The 27,182-nt window shown below is 49.8% G+C and overlaps 1 protein-coding gene across 2 annotated transcripts in view; it reads right to left on the bottom strand.

Annotated features, from left to right (window-relative positions):
* The window catches only part of CHCHD6 (coiled-coil-helix-coiled-coil-helix domain containing 6), a 251,133-nt gene that overhangs the window by 208,441 nt on the left and 15,510 nt on the right, over positions 1–27,182 (bottom strand). For both annotated transcript variants that reach the window (XM_047097231.1, XM_047097230.1), the window contains exons 2-4: positions 22,857–22,986; positions 19,078–19,150; positions 16,469–16,613 (exon numbers count right to left, since the gene is read on the bottom strand). In XM_047097231.1, coding sequence (XP_046953187.1) covers positions 16,469–16,613; positions 19,078–19,150; positions 22,857–22,986 — 348 coding nt within the window. The remainder of the gene's footprint in view (positions 1–16,468; positions 16,614–19,077; positions 19,151–22,856; positions 22,987–27,182) is intronic.

Genomic DNA, 27,182 nt, shown 5'->3' on the forward strand with positions numbered 1-27,182 from the left:
CCAGAAATCATGCCCGGCACTTCCTTCTCCCTCCACCCACATACCCCAAACTGCCAATTCTTTCTCTGTGCAATTCTTGCCACCCACTTGGTCACTGTCTTTTGTCTGGGTCACCATGGCCTCTCACAGGACTCCTGGATAGCTTCCCATGGATCTCCTACCACCCTAGGCCACCCTGCACAGAACACTTGTGAGAACCTCCCACAGGCTCCCTCCTGCCTCTGCCCCAAACTTCCTACCGTGCCTACCAGACCCTGTGCCATCCACCCCCACCTCCTTGTGCTCCTCTGCCCTCACTGAGCTCCCTCACCCCAAGACCCTTGGCCATGGACCTCCCTCTGACCGCAGTGTCCTCCTCCCTGTTCTTATTTTAATTCCTCTCATCCTTCTAGACCTTGGCTCAAACGTCTGTTCCTCAGAGAAGCCTTTGCAGACCTCCATGTAAATCAGGTCCCTACTGTTTCTCTCTCTCCACACCTTGTTCTTTAAAGGCATCACACTTCTCTCCATTTGTAATTTAATGAGTATTTCCTTGTTTTTCATGTCTTTCTCTCCAACTGGACTGCAGGCTCCAGCAGAGCTCAGACCCTGTCACGTCTGTGTACCCAAGCCAGTACTGGTAACAGTGCCTTTTGGTGAACGTGTGTTGAACAGATGGACGGAGCATGCAAAAAGGGAAGCACAAAGGTAAACAGAGGTCAGAGTTTAAAGGCAGGGAGGCTCTTTAGTGTGGGACAAACATGAACAAAGGCATCAGATTTCTTGGAAAAAAGACATAGTAATTTCTGAGAATGAACTATTAAGGAAAGTGAAGACCAAACTGTAATGAGGTAGAGAAGTGAGATTACGATTTTACTGATTTCAAAACAAGATGCTAAAGGAAAAGGAGAGCAAGGTGGCACCCAGGGGAGTTGCTGGAGGAGGGGGGCTGGTTTCAGATGGGGAGGAGCGGAGCAGGAGCAGGAAGGAACCAGAGTAAGCTCCATGGGGACAAGAGGGCCAGACCCAGGCTGCAGCAGGTAAGGCCCCTTGTAAGAGGACAGGGAAGAGAGGTTGGCAAGGCAGGGACAGGGAAAGCTGAGCTGGGCTGCACACGTGAGTATGGACAGAGCCCAGGACAGGTGAGGTGCAGAATGCCATGGTAGCCACCTGGAAAAGGCAAAAGGGATTAAGCCAGCAGCAGTGATGACCCTCACGTCAGCATGTGACTTCCTGGGGCGGCCCTCAGGAGCCCAGGCCCAGGCTTAGAGAAGCAGGAGGACAGGTGTACCCGCGACTGGAGTCCGGCAAAGAGGGCGTGGAGAACAGACCCAAGGACGAAGGGAAGGAAGGGCTAGCTGCGAGCAGCTGTGAGTACCAGTCTTGCAGGGCAGGGAGACGTCTGGGCCGGAAGATGGGGGTGAAGACAAGGGTCGGGAAAAGCCAAGAATGGGTTCGGGGGAAAGAGGGAGGGGAGAGTTAAGAAACAGCTGTGTGACGCAGGACAGGTCAAGGGAACAGCCGTGGTAGGAAGAAGAGTGAGACACATGATCCAGAAGCTGACGCAAGGAATGCTTTTCAGCCCTAGGCCATGAGGAAACGTTGAGGTCTGATTTTCACTGTGGACCTCTACAGCGCAGACATTTTCCTAGACGCCAAAACACGATCTCCTCTAAACCCCACACCAAGCCTATGAGTTGCCACGTTGTTACGTCCACTTTACAGCCGGGGAAAGTCAAGTGTACAAAGCTACCCCACGTGGGAAGCAGTCCAGACACCACCATGACATGCCGGCCCCAGCCACCCCTGGCCACATCGAGACCCGGTCTTCTGAGTGAGTCATTCTTCTCCTGGACTTCAGATGTCAATCAGGAAAATCTAGGGCATCACTAGCAGCCCTTGAGAAAAAATAAGGAGAGGAGATAAAGGGAAAAAATGACTCTAAGTGCTTAGAGCAAGCATCTCAGAGGAGAAGTCGGTAGCCCCAGTGGCCCCGTGCAGCCATAAGAGGCTTCCCCTTGAACTAGGACCAGAGGGGGAAACTCAGACCAAATAACCCGGCCTGCAGTGAAGCCTCCCCCACTACCACCTTCCACCCCCCGCACCACCAAGGCCGCTCCCATCAGTGCCGGAAGAGCCCTGCTCAAGCAGCAGTAGATTAAATAAGAAATCCTGAGGCGGCAAAGCCCACTCCTCTGGAGCAAAGATTAAGGAAGCACTGCAGAGAATCAAGAAGGGGAAAAGGAAAAAAAAAAAAAAGAAGAAGAAAGCAAACCTGCCACATACCCAGCCGCCGAGAGTTAACAGTCTTACTCATTTCTCATCAAAAACCTCTTCGGAAGAGGTTAAGCACACAATAGGCTATCGAAGGCGCCAGCCCGGGCGGCTGCTTGAAATTCCACACGTGTGCCGTGGCGATGTATTTCTATTAATGTCCAGTGTGTGTCAGCGTGAAGATAAGGTGCCGACATCGTGTCCGACCAGTCAACTAGAGAATGGGCCCCGTGTTCAACATTGTCTGACACTTGGGAGCCCCAAGAACAGAGAGGCTCTGCGGCTGATCCTGCCCTGCTTGCTCTAGCACACCTCCTGCGGCAGTCGACAGGGTGCAGGTGCAGAGGCAGGAGAGGGGACCGGCGAGGCGGGGAAGAACGCTGGGGCGATGGGGAGCACTGGAGACAGGAATCCACGGAGGGCCATGTGTGTTGGGAAGGGCATGAGAGTGGACAGAGCCAGCAGGAGTAACAGGGGAATGGGTGCTGAGGGGGGCAGCCCTGCCTGCACCGTGCGAGCCTGCTGGGGGGCAGGGTGGCAAAGAGCGCAAGCAGTCCCCTCTTTTGGAAGAGCAGTCAGCCCAGGGCCACCGGAGCCATGCAGCTTGGCACACGTGGTACAAAGGTGTTACACACAGAGCCGCTCTACTCGGCACTCCCCCTCAGCTGCTCCCCGACCACCCCGGCCCTAGCAGAGAGCAGGGCACGAGAATGCCCCCAGAGAAAGCCTGTGGGAACTCGGGAAGGCCGGAGGAGGTGCTGCTGAGAACGTGGGTGCGTGTGAGCAAGCGGGTTCCTCCCCTCGGCCACACAAGAGCCCAAGGCACGTGAAAACACTCCAGTCTGGGCACCGGTGAGAACACCAACCAGGAGAGCACGGGCACCAAAAGCTCGAGCCAAACTTGGAGGCCTGCAGAGAAGGCCCAGCGGGATTTGGAAGGGCTGCTTTAGAATAAAGGCATGCGGGTAGGGAGGGGTGCTATGGGAGCCTCGGATAAACGACGTCCATTCCAGTGAGGGACAGCGGGAAAGCCAGCACCTGGCAACAGCCATCACGCCTGCCCTCGGGAGCATCCCTTCTCCACCATGGAGTCAGTCCCCACCACTACCCTTTATGCTCAGATTGGCCACCTGCTGGATTCTCTGCTCCTGCACTTGGGGGAGCTGGGCATTATGCAAAGACAGGAACACACAGACTGCCTTCCACCTACCAGCCAGCGTGCCGACTTCTTTCCTTACATCGTGACACTGAAGCACCCTCACGGCTCTGGGTGCTTGCCATTTGACACGCAAGGAAACTGAGGCTCATGGAGGCTATGGAAGGTGTCCAAGACCACAGAGAGGGTACTTGGCGAATCTGTGTCCAGATCTAACCAGTCCAGAAGTAGGGCTCCTTCTACATTGCCACACTACAGAAGGTGCCACTTGCCACCTGACCAGCATTCAGCCCCTTCTTGAAAAACAAACCAGATTTCTGGGGGTGGTCAGGTGCCCAGCTAAAATTACTACCTCGGCTTCTCTTTTAGCCAGAGGTGGCCCTGTGACACAGTTGTGTTGGTGACAGTCCTCAGAGAGGGGTCCCTCCTATAGAAAATTAAACTTCACTAGGACAAGGCTTTGGGGCCTTCCCTCTCCCTGCCTGGAGAACTAACGTGATGTCTGGAGACACGGTAGCCATCCTGAGGCCATGAGGAGAGCTGCAGTGAGAATGGTAGATCAAAAGGAAAGGACGTCAATGGCTCTCTCCTGAGGCACTGAGCTGCGGCACCTGCCTGGGCCATCTGCCCCCAGACTTCTTAGTCACGAAATAAACACACACACGCACCTCCACTGCTGACGCCACTGCCACCTGGGCTTCTGTTACAGCCCAAACTGCTCCTGACTGACACACATGTTGCTCCATCCAAGAGCACACATCTTACAGCCCAGACGCTTGAGACGGGGACCTCGCTCAGCCACTGAGTGGACACTGAGGTAAGGGGGAAATGTCTGAGACTTTTCTGCGGTCCCACTTGTTGATGTGTGTCAGCCAAACAACCCCTTTGCAATTCTTCACCTTGCCAGTGGCCAGCAGTGGTGTCTACCCGAGGGTGCAAACGCAATCTGCTTAATTGACAAAGCTAAAACCTTTTTTCAGAGAAAGGAAAAGGCAGAATGGTAGCTCCCCAAAGACTCTGTGAATAAACCACATAAAGAGACCTAAAATAAACCATGACCCTCCCCTCTCCACAGCCCTGCTGGCATCCTAGAGGCATGCACAGAAGTGGGCAGGCGCCAGCCCGATTTCACTCGAGCAAGACAGAAAAGGAAACCACACTACTGCCAAGATCAGTTAGGGCTGTAGGGCCAGCCCTGCTCGGCCCACAGGCGGGAGCAAGTGGCGGGGGGCGGCACTGCTTCGAGAAGAGGAGGAGTGGCGTGGGTACAAGGCAGGCACCTGCGCCCTCTCGGAGGCCGGCACTGCCAGCACAGACTACCCAACTCCAGCCCGTGTCCTCGACTCAGGATTCCCTGCAACTTCAGGCTTGCCCACGGTGCCCAAGACCTGCTCAAAACACCAAAGCCCTGAACTCTCAACCAGGTCCCGGGCTTCTCACAAGACACAAAGCAGGAGGGCAGCAAGGTACCACCTGCCGCTGCGATGCCTGTCAGGTGGCTCACGTCACTCCCCCCCCCCCCCCCCCCGCCGCCCACCCACTGCTGGGTTTTTCCAAGGAAGTCTAGGGCCCAGATCCCCTGGGACCCATCGGGCACACAGAGGCCAAGGAGCCTGGCTGAGGTCGACGGCAGAGTCCCTCAAGAGGCTTGAGAGAAAAAGCTTCTTTCACAATTCTCTCCAGATCCCAGCCCCAGCTGTCAGCCTCTTTAGCTCATCCCTGGTGCTAAGAGACATTTTCGTAGACATGCGATCTGCTAATTAGAAGCAATGACACCAGGAATGGAACCGCAATCAGCCATTTGCCTAACAAAGTTAGCAGCTAATGAGGATTTCCAGCTTCTGTCAGCACACAGCAGAGGTCACCTGAGCCACGCACCAGAGCCAGGAAGGGAAAACTGAAGGCATCTGCAGATCCGTGACGCGGTGAAGGGGAGGAAGCTGCACAAAATCCTAATCAGCCGGGGTGCAAAACCCACTTGGAATCCCAACTTCTGAAATAAGAGGACCGAATGCCCCTCCCTCACTACCCCAAAGGGCTGGGATCTCCCTTCCCGCAGGAGGGCCATTCCGGAACAGATTCTGAAATCCCTGCGTTCTAATCTGAGGAGTCCACAGAGCAATAGCTTTCTTTAAAGAGAAGGAGTCCACGCGTCTCCCACTTTCTATTAGGACTCAAACAGCTGGAGACTGCTAGTCATCGTCTCCTTGCTCAGCTGGCATCACCCTGGTGACCATGTCCGGACAACACCCCTGGTCCCTTGGGCCCCCTCAACCCCACCTCGTCACACGTGCCCTCACCCTGGCCTTCCTCCTTCTCACTGCCAGGATAACCACCACCTTCCCGGTGGTTAAAAATGTGTCCAACGGCTGAGGGAAAAACAGGGCTCTTCCGCCCCCAAGGACACCAATGCACCTAATGCACGCAATGCACCTAATGAGGTGGACAGTAAACAGGAGCCTCACGGACGTCTCAGGGGCAATGCCAGGAGCTCAACCCGTGGGTCCCCTGGGCTCACTGGGGGACCAGTGACCCAAGAAGCAACTAGACCGTAGTAGCCCTCCCAGGCACAAGCCAGCTAGTGGGTCTACGTGCCTTGAGAAGGTTTCTTCCTGTTCCTGCCACCTGCCTCAGATATCACATGGGTGGCTGCTGCAAGGAACTAAGAGTCGAGCTCTCTCACCCAGTCCATGTCATCTCCGGGAGTCTGACATCCCTCATGCCCTGAAGCTGTCACTGCCCGCTCTGGCAACAGTTTCTTATCACCTGTCCCCCAAAATACCAACCCCAGCTCACCTGACCCTTGCCGGGGCACAGTACCAGCAGAGGGCCAACTCGCTTTCCTAGCTATCCTCAGCAAAGAGCTCCTGCTGTCCTTTGAGGCCAGGAAGTCTGATAAAGGCATCCATGTAGGCAGCAAGCTGCATGGGGGACGGGAGCTATTAGTCACCTGCCGCACATTTCAACTAGCACAGCCCTGCCCTCGAGTACCGTGGGGAGCCACGGCACCAGTGGGAACACTGCCCATCACTCAGGGGCCCAAACGGCAAGAGGGGCCCAACCTCCGTGGGGTACCCGGCTCCCAACATCAGTCCAGGAGCCGGCTCTGGGCCTACTCCCCCAGCATCAGGTGGAGGCTGTTAAAAATACAGATTCTAGGGCCACAGAAACAAAGAGTCTGATCCGGTTGTGTCTGGCCTGTGTATTTTTGCCAACTTCCCAGGTGATCCTGGGACACAGCCAGGTGGACAAAAAGTAGTGATGCTGAGCTGGAGGGCCCGCGTTCCATACCACGCAGGTGGGAAGCCCCAGGCAGCTGCCCATCACCAGGGTGTTTCTGTGAGCCCCCCACCTCCACACTACTCCAGCCTGTCTCTCCAGAAGCCTGCATGACTGGTTTGTTCTAGGAATCAGTTCACATCAACCCCATGTCGTAAGCCCACGGATGGAAACGGAGAAGAGAAGAAGGCTGAAGTGCCCCAACAATGCACAACCCTGTCTGCCCCACTTCTATCTCCGGAAGGAAACGGCACAGACGAGTGAAGGGACCCCAGGGATGGGCTCATCTGGGCACAGCTCTGTCCACTTCGCTAGTCTAGAGCAACGTTCTACTTCCTGGAGCTCCTGGGTGCCGGGCATCTTCCATCAGTGGCTCCGCCAGTTGATCCTCACCAACCACCCACGAGCACCACGATCCGGTCCTGATGCACTGGGGGCCAGCCCTGAACTTACACACCAGGCTCGTAGTCCCCAACTGGTTTTTATGCCCTCCCCCCTCACCCCCCCCGTTTGTAGAAAATACATGAAAAATAAACCAAAGTTCCTTTTTTTGGTGTGTAACCAGCTAAAAATATGGTTGAACCGGTTTCCATACAAGCCTATCTGTAGTCTTCCTGTCTCTAAAAATCATCCTACCATATGGCCACGAGGCCAGGTAGTTTTCAATTGGCCCTTAATGAAGAAAGCAGGAACCCAAGAAGCCTCAGCTGCCCTTCCAATTATTCTAATTCTCTAACATTCTTTTCACGTTTTTTTTTTGTTTTTTTTTTTTTTTTTTTTATTTTTGGGACAGAGAGAGACAGAGCATGAACGGGGGAGGGGCAGAGAGAGAGGGAGACACAGAATCGGAAACAGGCTCCAGGCTCCGAGCCATCAGCCCAGAGCCCGACGCGGGGCTCGAACTCACGGACCGCGAGATCGTGACCTGGCTGAAGTCGGACGCTTAACCGACTGCGCCACCCAGGCGCCCCATTCTCTAACATTCTGAATACACCCATTCTTGCTCTTTGAGTGAATGTGGCTGCAAATGGGGCATGGTGGTGGTCGGCTCCGTGAACGTCCTTCGTACCTTGTGGACGGCCCGCCTGCCCAGTGGAAGGACTACATACAGCAGTAGCCATATGGGCCAGATATCAAGAGAGGAGGCAAAATCAGTCATGCTACTGTGCCCTTTTCATTTTCCTTGGGGTGTGAAGTGTGCTTCAAAGTGATGACAACCGGGGGCGCCCAGGGGGGCTCGGTCAGTGAAGCATCTGACTCTTGATTTCAGCTCAGGTCATGACCTCACAGTCACGAGATGGAGCCTGCTCAGGATTCTCTCTCTCTCTTTCTCCCTCTCTGCCCCTCCCCAGCTCATGCTCTTTCTCGCTCGCTCTCTCTCAAAAATAAACTTCTAAAAAATTAAAAAATAAAATGATGACAACCAAAGGGAAGAGTGAAATAAAGGTGGTATGAGTTATGAGCCTCTTCCTCCTTATGTATACTGTTTGAAAGTCCTGGGGACAGGGCAGGGAAAGTGACTGAAATACCCTCCATGGACCCCCGAGGCACAGGCACACAGGGCCAGCAGAAGATGGAGAGAAGCCCATGGTGCTCCAGGCCCTACACCAAGCACCGCCCAGCAGCCGCCAGCCACTGGAGAAGGTGCAAGGAAGCACCCTGGGGTGAGATAAGCGGGGCCTCTCAAAAGTCTGATGGGAAAACAGGACAGCACAGACAAACCCTGTGCTACCCAGATCCCAAGCCCTCCTAAACAGGTTTGGGTCCTACCCTCACAGAGTCTGAAGCCAAGCAACAACAGAGCCCACGCCCTGCTTAAATTTTTTTTTTTTCAACGTTTATTTATTTTTGGGACAGAGAGAGACAGAGCATGAACGGGGGAGGGGCAGAGAGAGAGGGAGACACAGAATCGGAAACAGGCTCCGGGCTCTGAGCCATCAGCCCAGAGCCCGACGCGGGGCTCGAACTCACGGACCGCGAGATCGTGACCTGGCTGAAGTCGGACGCTTAACCGACTGCGCCACCCAGGCGCCCCATCCCACGCCCTGCTTAAATACAGACTGAATTTACCCAGCATCCCACGCTAATGGCCGGTCAAAAGAAGAAGAGTGGCCAGTTCTGGGCATAAAGCCTATTTTCCTCAGCCTCTACTGTTCTTCTCTGCATGATGCCCAGCATCAATAAAAAATTACAAGGCACATAAAGCTGTAGGAAAATGGGACCCATTATCAAGAGAGGAAATAATCAACTGAACCAAACCCAGAGATAACCCAGATGTCAGAATTACCAGAAACTTTAGACAATTATGATAAATACATTTAGAGGATCCACAGGAAACGGTGGACAACATGTGTAGATGACAGGGAATTTCAATAGAGAAATGGAAACTCTAAAAAAATGCCAAATGTGAAAAGAATCAGAAGTTAAAGTAAAAGTGCATGAGTCTTCCCAAAGAGCCCACTGCACTGTCTCCAGAAAAGTCCTCATTTCACCAATCGGAAGACTGAAACTATCAGGTACCGCCGTGTTGTGAAACTTTTCACAGGAACAGTAACCAGTGAGGAACCAGGATCAGCATCAGCACCACTGCCCCCCAGCTGCCTGCGGCATCTGATGACTCAGACAGACTCAAAAAATTACAATCTTTGGAGCTGCACTGTCGAGCCCGGGGGTCAGCAAACTACAGCTCACCAGACAAATCCAACTGATCACCTCTTTTGGCATGGCCTCTGAGCTAAGAATGTTTTGTGGTTTTTGGTTTTTTCACATTTTTTAGAGCCGTAAAAACAACAATGACAAAAGAATATGTGACAGAGGCCATATGTGGCCTGCAAAAATCTAAAATATTTACTCTTTGGCTCTTTACAGAGAAAGTGTGTCAATCCCTGATCTAATCTAGAAAAAAACAGACACCGCAAGATTTAGGGAAGCAAAGAAAGGGGCTGTGGATGACATGCCCATTTTTTTTTTCTCTTCAGATGATGGCTTTTACCAACCATCTAGGTGCTGACAAACAGATCTCCATGGGAATTCAGGATCTCTATCCGTAGCTCAAATTGGAGGAAGTGTCAGGACAAGGCCACCGGAGTCCCGAGCCACAAAGTTCTAAAACAAACAGCCATGCCAAGCCGCTGCCCCCAGGCGTCAGGCCTCCTCAGCTGCATTATCAGCTAGAGTGCGGCCTGACCCCGGGCCTGAGTCACCAGCCCACCCTCGGGCCTTTGTCCACACAAGTTAAACCCAAAGTCTATAAGTCTCTGATTAGGAGTCACGTAAACTAGTCGACTCCAAGAGATCGTGACACTGAAAGGCTGCTAGGTTTTGTGAGCATCTGTTTTATTGTTTGAAAAGGAGAGACCTGTGAGCTGCTATCCGGGTACCTGCTTCCACCTATTTGCAGGGGGCACTGCCCTGCACCCCTCATCCACTTGAGCTCTGCCATTCCCTAACCATCCTTGTGCCTCTAAAATTCGCTGAGAGGCGCCTGGGTGGCCTGGTCGGTTAAGCATCCGACTTCGGCTCAGGTCATGATCTCACGGTCCGTGAGTTCAAGCCCCGCGTCGGGCTCTGTGCTGACAGCTCAGAGCCTGGAGCCTGTTTCAGATTCTGTGTCTCCCTCTCTCTCTGCCCCTCCCCTGTTCATGCTCTGTCTCTCTCTGTCTCAAAAATAAATAAACGTTAAAAAAAAAAAATTTTTAATTCGCTGAGCACTACTAAGGAGACCAAAATGATCTTGCCACAGCCCCTATCCTCGAGGAGCTTGTAAGCTGAGGAACAAGACTGATGAAGATGTAGGAGGGGGAACTAGGAAGAAGGGGTGTAGCTATAATGAAACCAAAATAAATGGTCCACCTCACTCAGGAGTTCAGAAACCTGCAACTCAAAAACTTCCAAATCTGACATTTTCCTCAAATCCTGGCTACAGATTTCAGAGACCTAATGTGGCAGCTTCTTAGAGAGTCTGAACAATAAAAAGATCAAACCCCCCCCCCCCACTGCCGCCGCAAACTGGAAAGCCGAGCAGGACAGCCATTCTTGGGCAAGTCCTCAAGTGAGGGGCCACATCCAGGCAGAGAAGCACTCACAGCTTCTGTCCAGCAGAAGAAGGATTTGGTCCCAACTTCTTCATCCGCTATTTCAGGCCTTTCCCCATATCCACCGTCCAGTGGAAGAAAAATTCTCTCCTTGTGCATCTCTTTTGAGGAGTAAGAAAACCCTCTCTGGAAGGTCACCATCAGACTTGCAGAACTGCATCCCAGGCGCACACCTGCCTGCCACACCCTACTCGCAGTGGCCAGGCGGCGTGTCCCCACCCACCCCCGGCTTCCGCTCTAGCTGCGTCCTTCAAGAGCAACACTTTTTCTCAGCCTTCCCCACCAGGAGAGCCTCTCCTGAGTCTTCAAGAACCAGCCCATGGGTGACCTCCCCACAGAAGACTTTCTCGACCCGCCAGGAAGAGGCCGTTGTCACTGCCTCTTTCCTCCTCTAGTGTCCCCCTGTCCCTTTGGTCGGACACTATAACACTGTCCAGTCACTTCCGAGAATACTTACATCCCTAATGAACAGCTTCTCAAGATCAGAAGCTGTTTCTCATTTATTTCCATTTATCAAGAAATGAACCCAGGGCCTAACATAATAGGCACACAGAGAATATAGATAGAAAATAATGAAAGAATCGTTCACCAAAAGAGAAATGAAATGAAATGAAATGAAAGTTTTTGCTTCCTGTTAGGTATACTGCAAGCCCATACCTAATAATGTGTCAGGAATCCAACAGGCAAGGTCATAAATCTCATTCTCCCCTACAGTAGAGCTCTGCCCATCAGGAGACTCAGCCCAAGAAACTACTCTGTTCTGATTTCTCTCCAGAACATTTGGGACTCCAAACATCCTCCCCCAATTCAAAGGAAAGCATACATCACTAACAGGGGCTCCGATGAACCCCCAGGGCCTTCACCCCAATGATATCTGGGACCCTATCAGTCTTCAAGTGACAGAAAACATGTACAAATATATTCCAAAACAGCCCCCTACTGCTAAATAGGAAATGGGAACACTTCTGTCATCAGAAGTAGGTTATAAAAATTATTATCTTTCCTCATCATTAGTTTTATGAACTTTTCCTAATAATGAGCTGAATTATTCCCTCATGCAGAAGATTAAAAAATCAATATTGTAAAAGTCAGAGGCAAAAGAGAGGGCAGGAGAGCACATTAAATGTCAAACTGAACTCAGCACACTCGAAAGAAAGTCCTCCAGACAAGGCTACAGGTTCAAGGGTGCAGGGCTTGAGGACACCGGGCAAAGAGAGAAGGCACCAAGGAGAAAGAAGTAGGAGGCCAGCTCATATAGCCGGAGACCATACCACACCCGCCTCCGGGTCCAACCTGGCCCCGAGGCTAGGAGGATGTGCTGTGATCCAAACACTAGAACCTTAAGTGCTCTGACCACCAGGCTCCTTCAATCCGCACATGTGGAAGACTTGGATGAGGAAAAGAAAATTCTCTATGCTTCTGTTCAGGTTCTTCTTTCTCCTTTTATTTAAATATTCTAAAGCACAAGCCCAGTTTTGAAATTATCTCCACTCGAGGCGCCTGGGTGACTCAGTCAGTTAAGTGTCCGACTCTTGATTTCAGCTCAGGTCATGATCTCACGGTTTGTGAGCTCGAGCCCCACATCAGGCTCCACGGTGCCAGTGTGGAGCCTCCTTGGGATTCTCTCTCTCTCTGCCTCTCTCTCTGTCCCTCCCCCTACCCCACTCACACACGTGCTCACTCTCTCTCTCTCTCTCTCTTTCTCAGAATAAATAAATAAACTTTTTTTTTTAAAAAAAAAAAGGAATTATCTGGGGCGCCTAGGTGGCTGTCAGTTAAGTGTCCGACTTCGGCTCAGGTCATGATCTCACGGTCCGTGAGTTCGAGCCCCGCGTCGGGCTCTGTGCTGACAGCACAGAGCCTGGAGCCTGTTTCAGATTCTGTGTCTCCCTCTCTCTGACCCTCCCCCGTTCATGCTCTGTCTCTGTCTCAAAAATAAGTAAGTGTTTAAAAAAAATTTTTTTTAAGGAATTATCTCCACTAAAAGTCCCTGCCAACCACAACAACCCAAATGGAAGTGATGGCTGTGGCATTGCTCAGCATAAAGGTGAGTGCCTCACGCCCCTGCTGACATACAAAACAGGGCCCGGTCCTAACTTCCTTTCTCCTCTGTTCACATTGAGCACTGACTGGTTGAAGCCTTCAAAACCACATTCGTGTGTCCCCTTGCATCTGCTACAGCACCAATCAACAGAAACCAACTCCAGCTAACTCAAGCAAAGGAGAGCTGACCACAGGTAATCGGCAGGTGATTCGATCCTAAAGAAGGCAGGAGAGCCAGACAGAAACGAGTGGGCGTCGTGGAGGTACAGGAGACAGCAAGACAGCCTCACTAGATGAAGGTCTTCACGAGCAACCTTCGGCTACAGTGAGCAATCCTACCCCGACCTCCGCACTCACTCAAAACAAAAAGGCCTCAGAAAAAGGGTTCGATTGGCTGCCCTTGGGCCCTGGCTATCCCGAGGCCAGGGGAGAAAGGAGATCTAGCTTCCATCAAGGAAGCTGGGCACTGGAATTGCAATCCCACCGAGATAACACACAACAGGAGACGGGTAAATCCCAAAAGAAAACAGGGCACTAACTGCATGGACAGATGGATGCTGGACAGCCAAAAAATGGAACACCCACAAAAGTAGTGAACCAACATTTTCAAAATGAAGGAAGTCACTTGCTTTGCTCTTCCTTAAGAACTCAGGTTCAGAAGAGCATTATCCATCCAGAAACTGGGGGGCATAGAATGCAACTTATTTGAAAGTTTTCCTTTATTAAAAAAGAAAATCCACACACCTGTGGTGAAGGTCATTTAAGCCTCTTCCCGCCTGTAAAGGTTCTCCTCCAAGGACAGTCTCAAGGAGGCGGGGACCCAGCCTTCTCCTTTACAGGAGAAAGAAAGGAAGTTGTGAATTCCCTTTCATCATAATTAACACATTCCAGGTGAGAATGAAGAGACACCACATGTGTAGGCTGCAATTTTCCATGCTAGGTGACTGTCCCACGTGGCCAACTTGGTTTGCTCATGCCATGTTGATTAACCCTTCATCTCCAGAACGAGGGTCCTTTCAACTTGGCTGTCAGCACCCTGCCAAGGGGTGACAACCTGCCTGCCCCTCAGAGACTCACTGCAAGATTCTCTAAAACCATGTCCTCACCCCAGTTTCTCTCTGCAGCAACTGATTCTTCACCAGGAAGCCACAGGGTTCTAAAGACACAAGTCAGATCACGTCATCGTCATCCTGATGAACTCCAGGGACTCCTCCGCAGTTTCAGAGCGATGGCGAGCTATTCTGTGGATCAAGTTTGCGAGGTGTCTGAGGCCTTCTATGAGGTGGCTTCACGCCTCACTCACCTCTCTCATTGTGTCCCATCACCTCCTCCACATCCACCTGTCTCCCCCCAGATGCTCCCTCAGCCTGGGGGCCCCATATCGCTCAAGGCTGAGTCAAAGTCATGTCTGCTACCAGCAAGCGCACCCCTGCCTTTGCATTCCCAAGCACGTCAACCTTACCTCCATTTCACGCTTACTGTCACCAAATTGCCCTTTTTCTAAGTTTTTGGTTTAAATCTGTCTTCCCCGCTAGACTGAAAATTTCCTAAGAGCAAAGACCCTACATTGTTCATATTTCCCAGAGGGCCTAGCTCAACCAGCATTCCTTCTGTGCCTGCCGCAGCTTTCCATGTCTCTGCAGAGGCCTTCCTCTCCACCACAACCCAGGGCACAGTCCCGCGTGGTCTCATTGCGTCCCCAACTTCCTTCTGTGGAGCCCAGGGTACATCAGGCAACCCACCTGAGACAGGTGCTCGCCTCACAGCCCATGGCCTCTGAGGCAGACGATATTAGATGCTGCTACAGCCACTCCTCCATCCCCTCTCCCCACCCTCCTTGCTGTGATTTCATGATTTAGAATAAGAACTAAATATTTAATCTTTATCTACTGTTACTGGCACAGAGCTCCTAAAACCCTTGGAATTTCCGAAGTGATGAGAGAGAGAAAGGTGTCTTTTTTTACATTAACGAGAGGACTTTTACACTGGACCTAAGGATGAGGACTGCTTATCAGTGGAGCCAACCAAATGACCAGAGGGTTGGAACTTTCAGCTGTACCCGAGCCCCTGGGAGGGGAGGAGAGCCGGAGGTTGAGTTCCATCACCAATGGCCAACAATTTACTCAATCACACCCAGGTAATGAAGCCTCCCCCCCAGTTTCACCCCGAAACAACTGGGTTTAAAGCGCTTCTAGGTTGGTGAACATGCAGTGGTTCTGGGGGAGTGGGGCACTGGCACAGGACACGGAAGGAAGGTCAACATCCTCTCCCTAAACACCTGGTCCTATGGACCTCTCTCATATGGCTGTTCCTGAGCTAAATCCTTTTATAATCCTTTTAGAAAGTTAAATGTTTCCCTGAGTTCCGTGAGCCACTCTAGCAAATCGGTCAAACAAGGGGGTCATGGGAACCTCTAATTAACAACCAGTCAGCCAGAGGCACAGGTGATAACCTGGACTTTGACTGGCGTCTGAAGTGGGGGAAGGGGGCAGTCTTGTGCACTGAGCCCTTACCCTCTGGAGCCTGAGGACGGAGTTTAACTGTAGGACACCCAGCTGGTGTCAGAGAATTTCTTGGACGTGCGGGGGTTTTCCCACATGGAAACGGAACTGGAAGAATTATTACCGTCAGCCCTGATTCTATCTGGATACCCACCCGCTGCCCCATGTGACTAGAAAGGAGCCCTCGCTTCAATCAGTGGAGCCCCCCCGTTCCTCTGCAGAGGACTGGGTTAGCCATGGGCGCCTGATGCAATTCAGGCCAATGTGATGTCAGAGGCTTTCTGCTGGGGGCTTCCAAGAAAGTCTTCTCTTCTTCTGAGGGTGGCCCCATCTGCAGAAGACCTGGTAGGGAGCAGGGCAGCTATCTTTGAACTGTGGGGGTGTCTGGCCGGAGAGTGCACTGGCACACTGAGGCCGGCAGAGTGGAAGGAGGGTGGGGCTCCATGATGATGCCAGTGAGCCCCTGAATTAGTCAACCCTGGGACATTTCGAGACTTTTGGTATTGTGAAATAAAGCCTTCACTCACGGCAGTAAGAATCCTAACAGTCTCCAATCACTTAAATGTATTAATAACAGTAACGGCAATAATGGGGCGCTCTTATAATCTGCCAGGCACATGCTAAATCCTGAACAGTTATCATCTTCCCTAATCCCTTGGGCAATCCTGTGTGTGTGCAAACGTCACAATCCTCCACCAAGGCTCACAGACACTGGAGGACGGGCCCAAGCTAGTAAGCAGGGAGCTGGGATTCGTACCCAGGCTGCCTACCTTGAAAACTGTGTTCTCCGTCTCATTATCACATGCCCCCAAGCCCCTAGTCCTCTCCCTTCATACCCTCCTGGCACACATACCCATTACGACTATAAAGTTTCAGAGTGGGACCAGACTGCTGAGCAATCCAGCCCTCACCATATAAACCTGAGCACCCCCGAGACTGAAAATACAGGCCAGAGGCAGCAAAGCAAGTCAGTGGCAGAGCCAGGGCTAGAAGAACTCAAGCCCCTGGTCCCCAAAAAGATACCCTTTCTACAGAGATGAAGCCAGGCCCCAGGGCCTCATACAGATCAGGCTCCAGGGCCTAACCTCCGCCTCCCAGAGCCGCCGGAACACAAAACGCCAGCTCAGAAGACCTGCACTCACCAGCTGGGTTGACTTCCGCTTGTCCTGGTCAACGCTGCCCTCCCCCCGCTGCATGGACGCACTCCTGTGCTTGGTGGCTGCCTCTCGTTCCCTCGTCACCACCTGGAACAACTCGTCCTGGACCTTGGCCTGCTCCTGTTTATACCTGTGCCGGAAGAGAGATGCAGATGGCGTGACCGGCAGAAGGTAGCCAAGAAAAGGTCTGCATCCACACCGCAGCTGGCAGGGGCCAAGGGATCTCTGAGGCCAGCGGGAGAGGATCAGGAATCTGTGACAGTCCCCAAGGCAAGGGGATGCAGTGATACTTTCTCAGCCAGGACAGATTAGGAAAAGAAGGAGACCTGACCTCCAGGTGAGGAATCAGCCAGCCACGTGCCAAACCAGAGAATCTCAGGGCACAGGTTCAGATCCCTGGCTAGCCACTCCTACACAGTGGGCAGGCGGGGTGGGAAGCCCCACTTTCTTCTGCTTCTACTTGAAAGCTTGAACAGTTTAGATGACAGCAGTCTTTTGTTTGGAACATTGAACTCTCCCGTCTTGAATGTAATCCTACCCTTTGACCTATTTCTGGGCATTCTGCCTCTTAAAATAATCCTAAAGACAGAAAAAAGTTATTAGCACCAAGATGCTCTTACAAGAATTATTTACTATAGCGTAGAAAAATGCAAACAACTTAAGTGTCCAATATCAAGGTCAAGTTAAAGAATACATGGTACAATGGTATACTATATCATCATTAGACCAATATACACTTAGATTTGTCAATAGGCTGAATCTAAAAAGTGAGAAACAATAAACAATACTTTTACAAATAAAATTGTTGGGGCACCTAGGTGGCTCAGCAGATTAGGCGTCCAACTCTTGGTTTTGGCTCAGGTCAGGATCTCACGGTTCCTGGGATCAAGCCCCACATTGGGTTCTGTGCCGACAGCAAGGAGCTTGCTGGGGAAATTCTCTCTCCCTCTCTCTCTGCCCCTCCCCTGGCACGTGTACATACATGCTCTTCTCTTTCTCTCTCTCTCTCTCAAAAATAAATGCATAAACTTAAAAAAATCAAATTGTTTACAAAGCAGGTGTAACAAATGGAAAACAATTATAAAGCTATGTAAAAAAACAACATAAAATTATATATAACTTTATTTTAAAAAACTATAAAAATATATATAACTTGAAAAAATAATCCTAAATTAGGGGAAAGAAGACATTTGAAAGAAACACTTCAAAATATTAAGAGGGGTTATTCTGAGATGATGAATCTATGGGTGATTTTTTCCATTTTATATACTTCCCGAATCTTTCATTAGCATGTGTTAGGTGAACATTTTTTAAATATTTAAAAGTACAAAAAATAAACAAAAAGGTTCAGGTTAGTTATTCTTGGAGAGGCCTCTTAGGATCAGAGAGGAGAAATTCTTAGAATGTGGGTTTCAATCCATGACTATGGAACAGACCCAGCTCAGGTGACCTCATTGAGATCGAGCCACCCGACTATGGCTGACACTGGGCCCCCCAAGCTACCTCGCTGGGTCCTCTGTTACAAAGGCCAATGTCCTAAAGGGTGTAGAGGAAGTCAATCAATAACAACCAGTTAACGTTCACTGAGAACTCCCAGGTGTTGGGCTTCAGTGCTTTATTAACATATTTAATCCTGACAATACCCCAATCAAAGAGATCCTCCAGTTATGGCCTTCGCCAAGGCCTAGAGAAATGCAGTGATCTTCCCAGGTCACTAGTGCAGCACACAATCAGGATGCAGACCTGCACTCTGAGGGCTTCTGTGCCTTAGCCACCATTTTAGCCTCGGGAGGGCACAAAGGGCCCGGTTCAGAGGTGTAACCAGCTCTCCGTGGTTGTGGCCTATGTGGATGGAAAGTCACCAACAGCCTGGAGCGGTCCATCTAGGCAACTAGTAAGAATTGTGTGGGCTCTTTTTCTTTCTTCTTCTTACCTCTAAAAATATGCCAGCACGCATACACAGGCACAGAGGGTCCACCCACTCAGCTACTTAGTCCTAGTTCCCCCCCACCTCCACCCCTCCACCCCGACTATACTTCAAGTTGTCATGGCAGGGTACTGGGAAAAGTTTTCAATTAGCACCTCAGATAAACCTCATTGGCTACGATACTGCCACTGTGCAAAGCTAATCCTAACTTTTAATTTTTATTTATATATTTTATTTATATATATATATTTTTTTTTTTGAGAGAGAGAGAGAGAGAGAGACAAAACATGAGCAGGGGAGGGGCAGAGAGAGGGAAGGACAGAGGATCTGAAGCAGGCTCTGTGGTAAGAGCAGAGAGCCCAATGTGCGGCTCGAACCCACAAACCATGAGATCGTGACCCGAGCTGAAGGACGCTCGCCAACCCAGGCACCCCGCTAGTCCTAGCTTTTTAAAGTGTATTTTTAAGAACGTCAGCAATCAACACTCCCAGGCTACCTTTGGTGTTTCTTCACCTTAAACTAGGCCCAGCACCCCCTGTCCGGTAGGGTTCTCGTGCAGTGTAGGTAAGACAAGCGCTCAGACCTTCGGGCAAGGGGAAAATACCCCAAGAGGAGAGAACGCTCCATCAGAGCGCAGGGCCAGGGATGAATGGACACCTGGGCTTACCTCTTGAGGAAATCCTCCTCCACCCCCGAGGGCTGACGGCCACCACCATACTCAGACCTGGGCGGTTTGGAGTCTGTGAAGGGATGAGAAGAAAAGGCCAGTCAGCAGCTCCTCGGGATCAACGAAGGCGTGGCAGTCACCTGGGAGAGGGCTCAGGAGGGCACCACCCTGGATGGATACGCCTTACAGACACAGAACACACCCTTGACCCAGCCAGCCTGGAGAGGCACAGCCCGAAGGCCATCTGTTCCCTCATTCTTACCAGGACTGCTCACTGCCTGGGGCGAGCAGCAGGCACAGCCACTTGAGTGCCGTGTTCCCAACCCATCACTCCTCATTCTGCAATTACCTCGAATCTAGGTCATCTCCCAAACGCCGGCCCAGAAAGGCTGAGGGAACCCTCTCCTCTGCCTCATGCAGAAAGGCCAGCCACCCGCATCCTTTTGAGGGGAGGAGTGGGGCAGCTCCTTTAGTGTTTCCCTTAGTAGCCCATTCTAGAGATCTCTAGTCTTAAGAGTGGCAAACACCTCCACATTAATAACATTTTATCTATCACTCCGCCTGCATCACCTCTAATATTGTTAGAGGGGAGCTACCTCTTGACAGCCATGACCTTGGCAATTTCCAAGAAACCCAATCCACTCCACAGTCGCCACCACTTGGTGACACTGAAGGTTTTGTCACCCTTCCCTCTCCCTACCGCCTTCACCCTTCCCAAACCATCTTTCAGCCAAAGCTCAACACTTTCTGTGGCCTTGGCCACATGTCCCTCCCCTCCAACACAGGTTTCTAAAGCAGCAGAGTCTCAGGCTGCACAAGAAAACTGCGAAAGAACCACGCTTTGGGAGAGAATCCGTGAGAACTTGCTATCCCACTGCAAAGACCTGTTAAAGCACGCTGAATTCGGAGGCTCCAGCACTCAACCCTTCAGGGAGGCACTTCCAAAAGTAATCACCCTATGCTTCACGCTTGCAGACCACCGCTCACAGAAGGATGGGCATGGCTGTGCTCCGGCCAGTGCGGAGGGCACACCCAAGTGCCTTGTGGTAACATGCCAGGCTCTCAAATGGGAGTAAAAATTAGTAAACTGTTACCCAGTTTTTCCTTTGACATAAGGCTCCCTGTTCTTATTTGTTTACTTACAGCAGCTTTTATTGACATGTAATTGATCATATTTACTTTTGCTTTCCATACAGTTTTCTCTTGTCATAACTACAAAAATAACATATCTACCTGTGGCAGAGACTGCGACACTGACCCACACTCCCACCTTCCACGCAGGCGCCTGTCCACTTCCCTGCCCCCTTGGTGGCACTCACTATTTTACGTGTGTCTTTCACTATTAGCCAAGTGGAGAATCTCATCACATGTTTATGATGATTTGTGCACATTTTCTACTGAGTTGTCACAGAGCTTTAAGAACTCTCAATATTAGGACTATTAATACTCTGTCGTGTGACAATTCCCTAGTTTATCATTCATTCTTCATTTATTTTTTCTAAGTTGCCTAATTTCTTATAGTTACACTTCCCACTTTTTGTCTCAACTCAGGGTTTCTTCACTTGATGAAGTGCTTAGAAAATCTACTTATTGTACTTGTATGTACTATTATTGTACTCTTATGGTTTCGATTCGTACATTTAAATCTTTTATTTCCTCTGACATTTATTCTGAGGTATGGTGTGACATAAGGATTTAATTTTAACTTCTTTCTCTAATCTTGTTCCATCGCTAAAATAAAAGCAAACACTGATTTTAAAAGTAAAAATATCTTGAAATTAGTCAACTTCAAGACAGCCCATTTATGCTGACTATTCTTCAGCACTCAGAAACTCAAACTCACAATCGTTTAAACAGTAAAATACTTTGTTACAACTAAAACCAAATGACAAATGAACCAACACTCTTGCTCCCTGAACTGCTAAAACCTACCAAACACTAAAACCAAGGCCTCTTTTAGCTTCCGAAGTCGAAACGGATGTGTGCATGATACGTTTTGGCATTCTTGGCTTCTTTCATCACTTTTTCCCTCTCCCCAGTTAATTCAGTTTATTAAAGTGTACTGGGTGGGGCGCCTGGGTGGCTCAGCCGGTGAAGAGTCCGACTTCCGCTCAGGTCATGATCTCATGGTTCATGAGTGCGAGCCCTGCGTCAGGCTCTGTGCTGACAGCTCAGAGCCTGGAGCCTGCTTCTGATTCTGTGTCTCCCTCTCTCTCCGCCCCTCCCCCACTCATGCTCTGTTTCTCAAAAGTAAATAAATGTTAGAAAAAAAATTTTTTTAAGTGTACTGGGTTACAGCCCTCTTCAACCCCCTCTCTCACCAGCTGCTGTAGGTATCGGGGGAGCCACCCCTTTTGTTAAAGGAAAAGAGCATCATGTGAGGGTTTCAAGAATCTCACTCACCCCTTCACTGATACTCAAAAAGATCTCAGGGCAGGTTCAGGAAGCCCTGAAGCAGACAATACAGGGAAGAGCTGGTAGAAGGCCTGGCCAGAGTCCCTGGCTGCAAGCATGCAGGCAGAGCTCTCTGGCCACTGCACAGAGGACTGTGACCTGGCCCCTGAACACTGCCCGACAGCTCCCCTTTCCTCGCACTTTGTACTCCAGAGATAGCAAATTGCTTCGAGGGCCTCACACAGGCCAGGCTGTACCACATCTCTGGGCCTCTATTTATGCAGAGGCGAATACCTGAACCTCTGCTCTATCTTTCAAAATCCAGTTTAAACATCATCTCCCCTTGAAGCCCCTCCCTAAAATAATGAGGCACTCCTCTGTGCTACCCTGGCCACAGGCATGCTTCTAGGACATCACAATACATGTACCCTACAGGGTTACACATCCAGCCCCCTCACTAGAGCCGTGAGCCGTAAGGGAGGCATCCCTGTGTACTCATCGCTGTGCACCAGCACCGGGCACACGCGCCCTGATCCCCGGCCAGCAGTCAGCAAACGCTGAGTGGACAGGATACAGCTCCTGCCTTCTCCAATGTTACAACCTCATATGGAAGACTGGCAGAAAAGACAAGTTGCAGGCGATACCTAAGACCCAGCTTCTCATAAACAAGTGTTTATGGGATAGAGCAGCAGCGGCCCCAAGGACTTTCGTTGGGGGTAATATCTTAGTATTTCTGCACCTTATATCCTTTCTGAAATTGTCGCATTCCTTTGTTTGCTGAAAGTCATTCAGAGAAAAGCACAAATGTCCTCATCTGTTATGGGCCCCACAGAATAGGGATAAATGAGCTCCAGCCAGCGTAGGCATGGGAAGAGAAACTCCTGAAACAGGCGGGCTGGCGGGCCCTTCCAGGAGGCCACGGTGACCCATCCCAGCAGCCGGGCCAAGGACCGCCTCACGTGAGAGCTTGCTTCGAGACGCTGAAGCCAATGCCCAAGTCATGGCCTCAGTTCCCCCACGCTGCCCCAATTCCCATAAATCCCTGTCATTCTTTGAACCATGCCAAACAGTAATGGCAAAGCTTCTCTCGGGTCCTCAACAGCGACTTCTTACCTGCATTGCCGAACCAAGCCCTTCGGCCTCATTTGTCACTCATTGAGAAACTGGAACAGTGAGGCAAGCCGGTCTGGCCCCAGGACACGTGCTCTAAGCAAAGGTGCTGTCATGCACAGAAAGCCACACTCTCCCAAAAAGCAGTTACCAGAAACGTCACCCAGAGACAAACGGGAGCCACACTGGCTGTCAAATCTGTTCTGACAGGAAGGCTACTTGCCACCGCTTCCCCACCCACCCCTGTCCCCCAGAGTCCCTGCAACCATCCATACCTTTCTCGGGGCCTTTGGAGGAGCCACCCGTAGAAGGCGTAGAAGGCGGAGGGGCAGGAGGCGGAGCTGGCTCCCCAGCTTTGCAAGGCTGGTTGGGATCCTTCATGCGATTAACCACATTCTCGGACAGCTGGGGGAAGAGGTGAGGATGGGAAGAGAGGGACAGGGAAAAAGTTACATCATAGAAACCTCTGGAAATGCAGACTGCCCTTCATCCATGCCCCTGAGCGCACCACTTCCTCCAGACCAACTTCAATAACATAATCTTCCTCAAAACCTCTCAAGGTGGCCCAACGCCTCACAGGTTGGTGCCAAAGCCCCGTGTGGGCCGCCCAGCGCACGTCCTCTGCCGGCTTTCCAGCTTTGTTTCCTGCTGCTCCCTGCACACACCCTGCACGCCACGGGGCCACCTTCCTCACCTCCTCCGCATTCATTGCGCAGCTCCTCTGCCCAGAACCACCGGCAGCGGTCCATCCCCAGTACGTCTCCACCTGTCCAAAATTTCCCCTTCCTTTGAGGGCATCTCAGTGCCCCTCCTCCATGGACAGCACCCAAGATAAGCATCCATTGTCCCCTTCCGTTTTACTCCCATCACAACACGTGTGCTCTTAGGGAAGCATCGCAGGCCCTACCTGCCTCATCCAAAAGATGTGCAAACACCTGGAGGGCCGGGGCGACCTCTCACCACCCCCCCCGCCCCCGTGTACCCCCGGCACCACACATGGAGCAGACATCGCAACCCAGCTGGACCCCTTCCACCACGGCTCCCGCTAAATGAAGACTGGATAACCGACGCTTTCATTCATTTCAGAGGAAGTGAAATAGGCATGAGGGTGTCATAAAACAGTTTACTGAAATGAAACAGCAAGCTAGGGATAAATCCAGAATAAAAACCCTTTAGAGTTCACTTCAGTAAATATTTATTAAGTACCTAATATGTGTAAGGCATCATAAAGCACAGTTGAGGGAAAAACGTTAAAGATGACTTTAAGACAAAAGCCATAATCAGCAACTCCACTTCCAGGTATCCAGCCGAGAAAACTGCTCCCACATGTACAGGGCAGAAATGGAATAGAAAAAAACAAAACAAAACAAAACAAAAAAAGGAAAAAACATAAATATGCAACAATACGGAACAAGTTAAAGAAATGATGGTGTACATCTTCTACGAAATATTATGGAGCCATTAAGAAAGAATGAGGTAGGGGCACCTGGGTGGCTCAGTCGGTTAAGTGACCGACTTCAGCTCAGGTTATGATCTCATGTCTCGTGGGTTCAAGCCCTGCATCAGGCTCTGTGCTGACAGCTCAGATTCTGTGTCTCCCTCTCTCTGCCCCTCCCTTACACTCTCTCTCTCTCTCTCAAAAATAAATAACCATTAAAAAGAAAGAAAAGAAAGAAAAAGAGAAAGAAGGAAAGAAAGAAAGAGAAAGAAACAAAGAAAGAAAGAAACAAAGAAACAAAGAAAGAGGTAGGTGTGCCTGGGTAGATCAGTTGGATAAGCGTCTGACTCTTGATCTCGGTTCAGGTCATGATCTCATAGTTCGTGAGATCGAGCTCTGTTAGTGCAGAGCCTGCTTAGGATTCTCTCTCTCCTTCTCCTTCTGCCCCTCCCCTGCTCGCTTGCTCTCTCTCTCTCTCTCTCTCAAATAAACTTTAAAAAAAAAGAAAGAATGAGGTAAAACGTACAACTAACATGAAAGGGTTTAGGGGATAATGTTCCTGATTTTTTAAAGTCATAGAACCCTTTGTATAGCTCAATTTTTTTTATTATTTTAGAGAGAGAAAGAAAGAATACATACACACAAATGCATGTAACTACTCAGAGGTAAACACCAATGAGGCTACACAGGAAACACAATGGGTACACCCTGCAAGTGGGCTCAGGGACAGCTGGGGCAGGACATTCACTTTGGGCACTTGTGTGTTTTAAATTGTTTACCATGAACATTTGTTAGCAACAAAAGATTTTAATAGTAATAACGGAGTCCCTCTAGTGTTTCAAATAAATACAAACTAAATAATTAACGATATGGGACAAGAGAAGACCAAGCGTATACAGCAGTGGAAGAAACTGAGAATCCAGAAATAAAGCTGTATATCTAAGTTCAACTGATGGACAAGGTGCCAAGACAATCTAATGGGGAAAGAACCCCCATTTGTCTCTTCAACAAGTGGTGTAGGCAGAGCTGGATTTCGATATGTGAAAGAAGGAAGTTTAACACCTACCTCACACCGTATATAAAAATTAACTCAAAATGGATTGGAGACCTAAATGTAGGAGCTAAAACAACATACAGGTAAATAAAAGGAAATATAAGGGGAAGTCTTTATGACCTTGGCTTTGGCAGTGAGTTTAAAGATATGACACCAAAAGCACAAGCAACCAAAGCAAATGAGGTTGTTTTGGACTTCCATCAAAATTTAAAAGTTTTATGTACCAAAGACCCAATAAAGCAAGTGACAAGGCAACCTACAAAATGGGAGAAAATATTTGCAAATCATACGTGTGACAAAGTCTATGTATCTAGAATAAGAGAACTCCCACAACTCAGTAATACAAAGAAAAATAACCCAATTTTTAAAATGAGCAAAAAGATATCTGAATAGATATTTCTCCAAGGATATATGAATGGCCAATAAGCAAATGAAAAGATGCTCATATCATTAGTCATTAGAGACATGCAAATTCAAACCACAATGAAATACCACTTCATACCCACTAGGAAGGCTATAATCAAAAAGTCAGAGGGGTGCCTGGCTCAGTCAGTTAAATGTCCAACTTTGGCTCAGGTCATGATCTTGCAGTTCATGGGTTCGAGCCCCACGATGGGCTCTGTGCCGACAGCTCAGGGCCTGGAGCCTGCTTCAGATTCTGTGTCTCCCTCTCTCTCTGACCCTCCCCCACTCCTACTCTGTCTCTCTCAAAAATAAACAAACATTAAAAAAATTTTTTTAAGTCAGATAACAAGTATTCCAAAGATATGGAGACATCAGAACCCTCGTACACTGCTCATGGCAATATAAAGTTTCACAGCCACTGTGGAAAACAGTCTGGAAGTTCCTCAAAAGGTTAAACAGAGAATTAGTATATGATCCAGCAGTTCCATTCCTAGGCATCTACTCAGGAGAAGTGAAAATATATATCCCCACAAAAATTTGTACATGAACATTCTTGTCAGCATTATCCATAAGAACCAAGAAGTGGAAAGAACCCAAATGTGCTTCAACTGATGAATGGAAAAGTAAAATGTAGTCCATCCATCAAGGGAACATTATTTGGCCATAAAAAGGAATGAAATACTGACACTCACTACAAAATGCATGAAACCTGAAACCATTACACTAAGGGAAATAAGCCAGACACACAAAGCAACATATTGCATAATTCCACTTCTTTGAAATGTTTAGAATAGGCAAATTTCTAAAGATAAAAAGTAGATTAGTGGTTGCCTTCAGCTTGAAGGAACAGGACAAGTGAGGACTGATAGCTAGAAGGTAAGAGATGGGGGAGGGGCTGATTAAAATGTTCTAAAAACTATTATGATAGTTACACATACCTATGAAAATTCTAAAAACCACTGAAGTGTGCACTTTAAATGGGTGAGTTGTTGGGGTGCCTGGGTGGCTCAGTCAGTTAAGAGTCCGACTTCAGCTCAGGTCATGATCTCGCGGTTCATGAGTTCGAGACCCGCGTCAGGCTCTGTGCTAATAGCTTGGAGCCTGGAGCCTGCTTTGGATTCTGTGTCTCCCTCTCTATCTGCCCCTCCTCTGCTCGCTCTCTCTCTCTGTCTCTGTCTCTGAAAAATAAATAAACATTAAAAAAAAGTTTTTTAATGGATGAGTTATATGGTATGTGAATCATATCTCAATAAAGCTGTTATAAAGAAAAAGAGAGAACCAAAGACAAAAATGAGCAGTGTAGACAGGATGTCACTCAGCAAAAGCAGGTTATCCCAGGGAAGGTGTACCTGTGCTGGTTCCTGAGGGGTGGGAGCAGGATTTGACAGGACAGAAGCTACCGTGTATTGGGGGGCAGGGGGTACCTCACACGGTGCAGGGTGCGGTGTGGAGAGAAGAGGCACAGACAGAGACCAGTGTGCCTGCAGCAGTAAGCTCATTGTGGAAGGTGTGGGCTATAAAGGAGGACTTGGATGAGGCTGGTACTGAGAGGAGCTTCGAAGTCAGACAGAGGGGCTCCAACAATTGCAGGGCGTGGCTGAAAAGTTTGGGGGCCAGGAAGGAACACAGGTTGTGTTTTTAGAGGATGAATTGCAGTGCTATAGGGAGCCCTTGGGAGCGTGGAGCGGGCCCTTGGTCATGAAG

Source organism: Lynx rufus, unplaced genomic scaffold, assembly GCF_022079265.1.
Source record: "Lynx rufus isolate CCGP_SWC_20201006 ecotype Redwood Valley unplaced genomic scaffold, mLynRuf1.p SCAF_4, whole genome shotgun sequence".
In the NCBI taxonomy this organism is placed as follows: Eukaryota; Metazoa; Chordata; class Mammalia; order Carnivora; family Felidae; genus Lynx; species Lynx rufus.